The sequence below is a fragment of the Glycine soja genome, chromosome 14, assembly GCF_004193775.1.
Source record: "Glycine soja cultivar W05 chromosome 14, ASM419377v2, whole genome shotgun sequence".
Taxonomy (NCBI): domain Eukaryota; kingdom Viridiplantae; phylum Streptophyta; class Magnoliopsida; order Fabales; family Fabaceae; genus Glycine; species Glycine soja.
The window spans coordinates 34,742,882-34,753,795 of NC_041015.1; the positions used below are offsets into that span (position 1 = coordinate 34,742,882).

At 31.3% G+C, this 10,914-nt stretch overlaps 1 protein-coding gene and 1 long non-coding RNA gene across 4 annotated transcripts; one reads left to right on the top strand and one right to left on the bottom strand.

Moving 5' to 3' along the window:
• Positions 1-395: 395 nt before the first annotated feature.
• On the bottom strand, positions 396-8,018 carry LOC114384527. 3 transcript variants are annotated; one of them, XR_003660713.1, is made up of 4 exons: positions 6,964-8,018; positions 6,821-6,884; positions 6,667-6,739; positions 396-478 (listed from the first exon to the last, which is right to left on the bottom strand). It is a non-coding gene; the product is annotated as an uncharacterized LOC114384527 (long non-coding RNA). The 3 variants fall into 3 exon arrangements; XR_003660712.1 differs by lacking the exon at positions 396-478 and adding an exon at positions 6,461-6,514; XR_003660711.1 differs by lacking the exon at positions 396-478 and having other exon boundaries at positions 6,529-6,739.
• LOC114384526 (transcription factor DIVARICATA-like) lies at positions 3,651-4,828 on the top strand. Its single transcript, XM_028344221.1, has 2 exons — positions 3,651-3,803; positions 4,311-4,828. Exons 1-2 carry the CDS (start codon positions 3,715-3,717, stop codon positions 4,624-4,626), a joined length of 405 nt encoding a protein of 134 aa, XP_028200022.1. The 5' UTR covers positions 3,651-3,714; the 3' UTR covers positions 4,627-4,828.
• Positions 8,019-10,914: the final 2,896 nt, after the last annotated feature.

A 10,914-nucleotide genomic window follows, 5' to 3' on the forward strand; every position in this document is an offset into this window, starting at 1 on the left:
GACTGGGCCAGAAAGTTGACCAATGCTTTTCTAAAAAAGAAAAACTAAAAATGCTTGAAAAATGACTAGAACCATGATCCTTGAATTGAATAACACACTCCTTTACCATTACACCTACATGACCATTTAAATATTTAGTGCAAAATAAATTATTAATATAATTTTTATGCAAAAAATAGTTCAAAATTTAAACTTTATTCTTTTTTATTTATTATATTTTTATAGTCTTATGTATTTTTATCACATAATTCAAAAATTATTTGATATAGTAAAGATATCATAAATTTTATCTTTAATATATATATTTTTATATAAATTATAATTTCATAAAATGACACTATTTTATCATCTTTTAAAATATTTATATATGTGATTTAAAGATAATATTTTTTTACCTATTGTATTGCCCAGGATTCACAAAATACATGTAGCACCTTATGTGGCACTTCGAGTCACACGTCAATCCTCCATGTGAGTCCTGACACAAGAGCACAAACGTTTAGCCCTTAACAGTTGAGCTTCCCAATAGACAGATTATCTCTAACCTCTGAAACATTTGAATATATTGTCATCTTTTATCTCTTGACAGGTACTCAATTATCTAAAAAGTCAAACATTATCTATAAGGTATAAAATATCTACTAGCTTTTATCTCTAAGCTATATATTATCTCTAACTTTATCTCTAAGCTATCGACTATTATTTACAACTCGATAATTATCTGTAAGGGCTATAACAACACCTACAAACAAGGACCCACAACTTCATTCCACTTTATAAATATCATGTTCCTTTGAACCCTCAAGACACCTCGAACGCATATGGACACCTGATTGCATACTCATGTATACATATTCTCTCTTATTCTCCTAACTCACATACGTACTTGAGTATTGTAGTCTTTTGTTTTGCATGTTCCCTCCCTTGCTCACCTTTGTCATGTCCGCCCTAACGTGTGTCAACTTCGGATTTTGGTAAATACACCTATATTAAGATATTCTTGTTATTTATCATAATAATATTTTTTTTATTTATATTTAACTTTATTCAATCAGGTACATAATTTTTTTTAAAGAATTACATTTTATAGTAAAAATACGTAATTAAATAAAATGGCAATATTTTCTATTTTTATAAAAATTTATGTATATGATTTATTGATATATATATATATATATATATATATATATATATATATATATATATATATATATATATATCAATAAATAACATGAATATCTTAAAATAGATTAAAAAATGTTGCCACTAAATTTCAAGCATTTATATAAAAGATAAATATAATATATAAAATAAAAATAAAACTTATATAAATATGCATATTCTAATTTATGTGAAATATAATTTAATCTTATATATTATATTTTAAAAGATAATATATACGATTATAAAAATATAATAAATTAAAAAAAAATAAAATTTGAAATTTGAACTTTTTTTTTTACATAAAACTTACATTAATACTATATTTTGCACCAAATATTCAAATGAGCACTTTCCTGTTGTGGTAAAGGAGTGTATTACTTATCTCAAGAAACATGGTTCTAATCCTTCATCAAGTATTTTTAAAGTTCTTATTTTTTAAGAACCCTTGTTTTAAAATGTTCATAAGTATAAAAATGAGAAAATTATAAGTAACTTATATTTTTTTATTTTATTTCCTTTATTTATATATATTTCCTTTACTTATAATTTTCTTAGGGTGTAGGCGGGTATACAGATCCAGAATCTGCAGACTGGCCCATTAAACCAAAAGATCTTGCGGATAATGGGTCTTTTTTTAACATTTGCATAACTATATCAAGTTTTTAAGTTCAGGCAGTTAAGCCTGCAAACCTAGTGAGCTTTATTTATGGACTTTCGAACCACCAGTGTAATCTGCCTAATGTGAAAGCATTGTTAAATTTTTATGTTAGGATTTGATCTTTAATTTAGATTATTATTATTAATTTGTTATGTTGAAAATGTTAGTATATTTTACTATGATAGATTTTAGCTTAAAAAATGAAGTCAATTTTTTTTCTAATTCTATACAATTTTTACTTTTTCTTTTGAAAAAAATTATACCATGAAAATAAAAAATAAAAAATTTCAAATTAATATTTAGACCCGCAAACTATTTTGTTCATCTATGAACTTTTACGGGTCGAATGTAGATCTTGAGAAAAGATCATTTATTTCACCGGTTCAGCTTATCTAACTTGACTAAAATGCAAGCAATGTGGATCAGACCTTAAATGGCCCAGACAAGTCACTATATAAACCCCCCTTATCTTTCCCCTTTGGGTATGCCATTGCTACTTAGCATAGAAGTTATTTTTTTTCTAGAGCGTTAAATATTAATAAAGAGTGTGTGAAACATATTTACACAAATTTTTTAATATGTTTCAATAATTATTGAGATCTAGAGCAATTTTAATTTATAGAGAGGATGTATTAATTAATGTAATCACTGGTTCACTATAATATATTTAAATTCAAATCTTCACTATAATATTAAACCTTTTCTTCCTTTTCTTTTTTAAGATCACAGCAAAGTTGAGACTAAAGACTAAAATCATTAAAACTAAATTTTTCTATATTTCATATATGTAGTGGAATTTTTTGGCATCTAATCCACCTTAAAATTTTTTTTTTTTTCTTATCATGTTATTGGTACGAAGTCTTTACCACCAAAAATAGTAATTTGTTCTCATCGAAAACCGTGAGTGCACACAAAATGAATATTTCTCTCTTAACATAATTTATTTTATATTCAAGATTAAGATTCAAACTCTGGACAACTTGATTAGTTAGTGTTGCATGCTATTAACTAATCAATCTTTTTTAAACAAAAGAAACATTTGATTTCTTGTATTATTATTAGAGTTTAATAAATATGCATTATTGGTATAATAGTTTTTAATTTTTCAATAAATTAAATTAATATGATTTTTAATAAAGTTATTATAAAAAATACTAAATTAATCACACACGAAAATTTATAGTTAGATGATGTTATAAACAAATTTTACATTGTCAAAGTATATATTATTTATTTTACTATATAAATTTTTAATATATGATTACAGTTTATAATAAAAATAAATAAATAATTTTCTAATATATAAGTTATACTGATTCTGGTCTTTTGTATAAGAAATAAATGAGAGTCTTTTTAGTCATATTTCAAAGAAACATAGACCCACTTGTTAATTTTTTATACTCTTAACTTATTGTAAATTCTATAAATGATATATCCACTCACTTCCTATGAGAGTAGATGCATTCATTGTGCTTTGACAATATAGTATTTTGTACGTATTTAAACTAAACGTTTTTTGGAGAGGTAATCAATTTTAAACTTTGAAATAATATAGAGATAGGTTGAGAGGGACGGACAGATAAGAATTATAATGTATACGGATGAAAATCAAAGATAGTCGAGAGAGTATGAAAAATAAGACTCTCAAATTTCTTAATTCTAAATTACAATACAAAGTGAAGTTTTGTAAACCAATTTTAAAATAAGTTTGCAATTGACAAATTACTTTAAAATTATATGTTATACACTAAATATTAACTTAATACTTTCTAAGCTTGAAAAAAGAGATGATTAGGCGGGGCATTGTTTTGTGAAATATAATAGTAGTGTTATATATATACAGATACAACAAGCACGAGAGTTGTGATAGAATCTTTCAACTCCAAAAAAGAATGGCCAAAAATCGTGAGAACGCAGCTGCAGGAGCGAATCCCATTCATGAAAAGAGGAAATACACCCGTTGGACTGAGGAGGAACACAGGTATGTCTGTGAAAGAAACACATTTCTTTTTAAGGCTTTATTATATGTTTGTTTCTCTTTTAAATTTCTTAAATGGGTTCTTCTTGGATTTTTACTTCACTCATTACTTCTTTTTTGTTTTAATCATTATTTCTTTCTATTTTTCAAACATTTAATTATATTTGGGTCAAAGAAAAGTGACCAATGACAAAAACAAACGTAGCATGTGAATTTATCTTCTTTGTAGAAAAGATTTCAATTTTCTTACATATTTTTGTTCTTCTTCCTGGTTTCGATAAATCAAATTGTTTTCTTGACTAACGAACAAGAAACGCTAGCTTTTGGTGAAGTTGTTTACTGTAATTTAATGCAAAAAAAGAATGATTTCTTTTTAATCATTAATTAGGAATCGTGGCAGAATTTGCGAATCGGTTTTTATTGAATTTTTTTACTTCATCTGATTGTTTCTTTCTTGTTGGAATTATTGTTTTCAAAGATTCAGTATCTTTTTTGCCTTTTTTATGATAGGCAGTTTCTTCGCGGGGTCGAAGAATATGGCAAGTCAAACTTGACAGATATTGCCAAGAATGTTGTAGTGACCAAAACTCCAGCCCAAGTTGCTAGTCACGCACAGAAGTATTTCCTCCGCCAAAAGAGTGGGAAGAGGACAAGACCTAGCATACATGACACTGAACCAGTAGTGGCACAGCCACAGAACATACATGACAGGGAACCAGTAGTGGCACAGCCACACAACGCAGAGCTGCCAGAGCATCCAATCCAACAAGGGCTAAACCCACCAAACAATATAATAACCAATGATTTTCTAGCAAATTTTAAATGAAAATCTAGAGGAAACTGCAGTAGTTTCATGGTATAATGATCGAGATAGGCCTCCTTTAATACTAGACAAGTTTATGTAAGAAGGAAGCCTTAGGAAAAAGGAGTTAGTTTTGCAATTTTGTAATTGGTTTGTGAGGTACCAGGTTCCCTAAACTACCTGGCTTGTACCATTTTGTCTCTCTTCAGAATAACACAGATTGTTACATTCCTTTTTCTTCTATCAGTTACTTGCATTCTTTCTTTCTCCTTAATCCTCTATGGTTCAGTTCTATCATATAACTAACATAGAAAATTCTTTCAATTATGTTCAAATCCCAATAGTTGTTTTGGTTTTTTTGGTACAGAAATCCCAATAGCTTGGCAAGCTAATATGATTCATTTTATACAACTATTAATAGAAATAAGAGTTTTGGTGACTTCACTATAATAGTAGATGAGGATGACAAATTGACAATCAAGAGCATCTAATATGAGCTCGTAAAGAAATAATATTGGAATAACATAACAGTATGAGAAAAATATTATGTATGATAGGGTATCGACTAGTGTTAGGACACAGGGTGGAGAGTCAGACGATTTTCCCATCACAATTAGTTTACATCAAGGGTCAACCCTTAGCCCCTACCTTTTTACCTTAATTCTGGATGTCCTCACGGAACAAATCCAAGAGATAGTGCCGAGATGCATGCTCTTTGCAGATGACATAGTCCTCCTTGGAGAGTCGAGGGAGGAGTTGAATGAGAGGTTGGAAACTTGGAGACGAGTTCTAGAAACACATGGCTTTCGCCTAAGCAGAAGCAAATCGGAGTATATGGAATGTAAGTTCAACAAAAGAAGGAAGGTTTCTAACTCAGAGGTGAAAATAAGAGACCATATTATCCCTCAAGTCACACGGTTTAAATATCTTGGGTCTGTAATACAGGATGATGGGAAAATTGAAGGGGATGTGAATCATCGCATTCAAGCAGGATGGATGAAATGGAGAAAAGCATCGGGGGTGTTATGTGATGCAAAGGTACCGATCAAGCTAAAGGGAAAGTTTTATCGGACTGCGGTAAGACCGGCGATTTTGTACGGAACAGAATGTTGGGCGGTCAAGAGCCAACATGAGAATAAAGTAGGTGTAGCGGAGATGAGGATGTTGCGGTGGATGTGTGGTAAGACTCGACAGGATAAAATTAGAAACGAAACTATTAGAGAGAGGGTTGGAGTAGCACCTATTGTAGAGAAGATGGTGGAAAATAGACTTAGGTGGTTTGGGCATGTAGAGAGAAGACCGGTAGACTCTGTAGTGAGGAGAGTAGACCAGATGGAGAGAAGACAAATAATTCGAGGCAGAGGAAGACCCAAAAAGACTATAAGAGAGGTTATCAAAAAGGATCTCGAAATTAATGGTTTGGATAGAAGTATGGTACTTGATAGAACATTATGGCGGAAGTTGATCCATGTAGCCGACCCCACCTAGTGGGATAAGGCGTTGTTGTTGTTGTTGTTGTTGTTGTTGTTGTCCAGAAAATTAACTTTCTCCCAGCTTATCAACAGGGAGTTCCCATTTGGAAAATTCAACCAAGTTTCTGCTTACAATATATAGATAGATCCATTGTGCAAGCAAAATGTATCTGCTGAGGAATGTGTTCCACGCATTGCAAACAAGATTCTGAATCTGAAGCATACACCCACAAAGCATACACCCACAAGCACCTAACTTGTCAACCACGAGCTATTTTTTTTTTTATATGTAAGAGGGGTATTTGTGATATAGATTCCAGGTACTGCAATGTTTCAAGACCTATTTGAGTATATGGCCATTTTATTGATATCTGACTATAAGAAAAGACATTCTGGAATGGAAATTCTCTTTCATATGATAATATAACTGGAACACATTCCTGGAAAATGGAATATGGTTATTGCTTCTCAACTCTCAAGTTCTGGTCTAGTGATACACGTATAAAGATATATATATATATATATATATATATATATATATATATATATATATATATATATATATATATAGGGAGTTGAAAGAGAAACATACCACAAAAATATACCACCTCTTTCCCATATCTTTATAATATACACATGTCGCCCATGATTTGAAAACAGCTCCTCTGAAAACAAACAAGACAATAGACACATCACATACTAGTTATTCGTATTATTTTCAGAATGCAAGGATAACTCCCTGTTACCTGGGAAAACAAAGATGTGGTTGATGGCCTCCAGATATGCCAACATATGGCATTGGCTTATGACCTGAGCAGAGAGAATTTCATTTTAACCAAAGCAAAAGCAATTTCAAGTGAGGGAATGAAATTTAGAGTTAATCAATTACTTTGATAAAGGTGTGGTAAATTTCTTTGTCGTCAAGGCCACTCAATACATGCACATTTAACATAGGATGGAGAACAGATCCACTTCCTCTGTTTTAATTGCAGATGTAACTAAAACATACATATATCAGACATTAGAAAGATTACAGCTACAATATTGCTTCAAAGGATAGAAGCCAATTAATTTAGACAAAAACACGCCAGAAAAATGTAAGCAAGCCAAAACAATTGATACTAATATCAAAAGAACAAAATTGAGAAAGAGGAAAAGAAACCAAGCGTGCAGTTGTTCACAATTTCCAATAGAAGCTGAGTTCCAGTTCTCAGGGCTTTAACATCATGCAGATCATATGCATTGGTCAGAAATCTAACAAGTACTGGTTCAATGAAATTCTGCAGAAACAAAAGCTAGGCAATTTCTTTTGTTTGTGAGAATTGTCAAAGGTCTTGCTTGATCAACATCAATTTTGAGCCAGGAATGATCTTACCATAGAGGCATCTGAACTATAACTAGAATCCAATGACCCAATTGAAGTGTTACTAAGATCCACTAGCAAGTTGAAATCAATGAAATAACTTCCTAAACTATTAATGTATGTGTTTGAAGATTCCCTTGAGTGAATATCTTCTGCTTCCCTGAAGATGCTAACCATTCTGACTACATCGGAACTGCATATCCCACAGGAAAGTGCTGAAAAGCCAAAGGTGTGTAACATATGATATACTAAAAGCACAAAACAATTGTCCAAAATTGTGGTCACCACTCACAATCATGAAATGGAAAATTTAAAAATTTGAAATAATAAAAATCATAACACAACTACAATGAATATAGCTGTAAAGCATCTTGTTGCGGTGAAGATGATAACACAATGGAAATAAGCTATTTCTTGCAACATCGAAGGAACCTGGGAACCCTAATACCCATTCCGAAGAACAACTTTCTTAATCGAAAAATTACAAAGTGTAGGCTCATCAAACTTCCTTGTATTTCTTACAAAGTGTTTATGTTTCTTCACTTTTCGTAGGAGTCCTAAAATCTAAAGCATACAGCGTACATGTTCATGTAGAGTTTCGAAGATATAAAAACATTTTACAATTAGTTATTAAAATAAATTTTTGTAATTTGATAATAAAAAAATTGTGATTTTAATTATTTTTTTGAAATTTCAAAAAATAAAATTTAAAATCTCTGAATTTTAATATTTTTTATTATGATTAAAATAATTTTATATAGATGAAATTAATTTAAAAATATTTCTATCATATATATTATCATTTGACAATATACTTTCATCACGAATCTTTTAAGGTAAATAAAAAATATTAATAAAGAAACAATTTCTGTTTTTTTTTAAGATCAATATTAATAAAACTGACTTTTTAGCTTGTTCCTGTCTAAAGGTGGGTGGGTACTTTCTTCCTTACCATGTCTTTCTTATGGTATTCTTCCTTGATAGGTGCTTCAACTAAGATTTTGACCCAGAACGACAAATGAAAGTAATAAGTGAAATATTCTCGAGGTAAAGGGTAATAAGTGAAATATTTCAGTTATTTTTTCAAGTCTTTTTTCTGCAATTATGTTGTGTTTTTATTACTAATGAGTTTGGGGGAAGCTATTCCAAGGCATGCCCATTGATAACTTGGGTCCTTTTCGGATCTATCTACTACAAATATGAAGTCTTCTCCAAAGCCAAGTAATCGAGGTCCGAAGGTGTGCTCGCACGAAGAGGTGGCCGACAACAAAGAGGACGTAAATAATATTTATTGAGGAGCTGGCAGAAGTGTCGTCTAACCATGTTCCCGAGGGGAAATCGAGGCGTCATCGAAAGGGTGTAAAAGGAAAGGAATAATTTCATCCAATAACATTGCTTGATTTTTCATGGGTAGACAGAGAAGTTGGATATAGAGAGTCTACATAAACTCATGAGAGTTTCATAGACTCGACTCATATACTCAACTCATAGACTAGTAAGAGTCTACTTCATATAAAAATAATAACAAAATATCTATTAATAACATACTAATTAAACATTTCAACAATATAATAAAGCAAAATAGTAAATTATAAAGTTCTGAATATTAAAATAACCAAGTCTAGTAATAATACATCACTACTAGACAATAACTTGTAGAGGTTATAATAGTGTTAGATAATTCTCATCGAACGTTTGATGTTATTTGAGAACAAATGTTTGATATTATTAAAGGTATGTTGAATGCTAAACAGACAGAAAACAATAAAAAATGACTTACATTTTGGTCTAATTTTTTTAACTTGCTAACTCGTTGACTTGATGGTAAACTCGAGAGTCTACTAAGTTTACTTAGAGTTTATAGAGTTTACCAAGAGTCTACTAAAAAAAGAGTTTACTCAAGAGTCAACTCGAAAAGGACAAATGGACTGGTAAACTCATAAGAGTTAGCGAGTTAACTCGAGAGTTTGATAACCATGTTTTTCTCTATTATTTAATGGCAGGTCGTGTATTGAGCACTTCCTTAATTACATCAAAGTGTGTCCCATTAAGGAAGATGGGTACTGTTTGGTTACATTGAAATGGTGTCGAACATACGCCAATCCCCCTACAGACCTCATGTTTTTAGATAAAGGTATTGAGAACTAAGACTTCTATATGTATGATTGTGTATTCTGGGATTTTCATGTGTCTGTTCCTTTTGATGATTTTACTATGGGTGTCTTGCGGGTCTTGAACGTTGCCCCCTCTCACTTTCATTTGAATGGGTAGGCGATTATTCATGCATTCCAAGCCCTATGTTTGTATACTTTTGTAAAAACTACTTGGGGAAATTTATTTATTATTCTTGTTCATGACTGAAAAAGATGGCAAGGTGGGTTTTCTTTATTATTTTTGTTCACGGTTGAAAAAGATGGCAAGGTGGGTTACTTTATTATTTTTGTTAACTGCTGAAAAAATTGGTCTTATAAGAACTTCAAGACCAGTTAATTCAAGTTTGCAATAAAGATTTTTGTATTTGATTGAGTATATTTGTTTGTAGGAATCGTGGTTGAGGTTGGTGCCAACCTAATGGCCTTCCATCAAGCTTAGAAAAATCGAGCTTCTCAAGGGAATCTAAATGTTGTACCAATCATGGAAGTAAACCAAGAGCTTATCCCAAAAGATCTGTCTAGGGATACTACCCTTCCTCCGAAAGACAAGGAAAGCCAAGATCAAGAGAAAAGCGGACAAGAACAAACATAAAATGAGACATCGTGAGCATAGGAGATTTTCCTAGGTTCCATATGGGCATCATCATTCCAAGAAACTTAAGCAACAAACTTTGGATTTTTCACCTTCCCATCTTTTTGCTTTGATTTTGGCCAGGGCATCTAGGAGCTTCTTCTCCAAAGATTTCCACCCTTTCAATCTTATTGGTTTGCATGCTTTTTTAGACCATGGCCACGACCTCCAGGAAAAGTTTGACTAGGGCACCAACTAGGAAAACTATTGGGCTTTCCAATCACGGGCAACAACTATTGCTCAACATTTTCTTCTGAATCCTTCCAGTAAAGGTGATAAGTTTAAGGTTGAATTGGAGGAGGCCATGACCCCTCTTCAGGAAGATTTGAATGGAAATATTACTTTGGCAGGTGATAACTCAAAATGGAAGGGGAAGCTGGCAACCCTGGGTGATAAGGTGAAAGACCTTCAAGTTAAGGTGAGTGATGCTGAGGTGGGTGATAAGGTGAAATACCTTAGATAAGATTAAAATACTTTTTAATTTTTTAATTATTTTTTTTGTCTGGTTTTAATTTTATTGGGTAGGGATGACTACAGGGACAATATACTCATCCCCCGTCTTGCTTTGTTGTCATGCCTATTCATAATCATCACTTATATATTTTTTTTATTTTAAGAAATTAAAAATTTAAATAAGATTAAAATACTTTTTAATTTTTCATTTATTGTAATGTCTAGTTTTAGTTTTGTTTT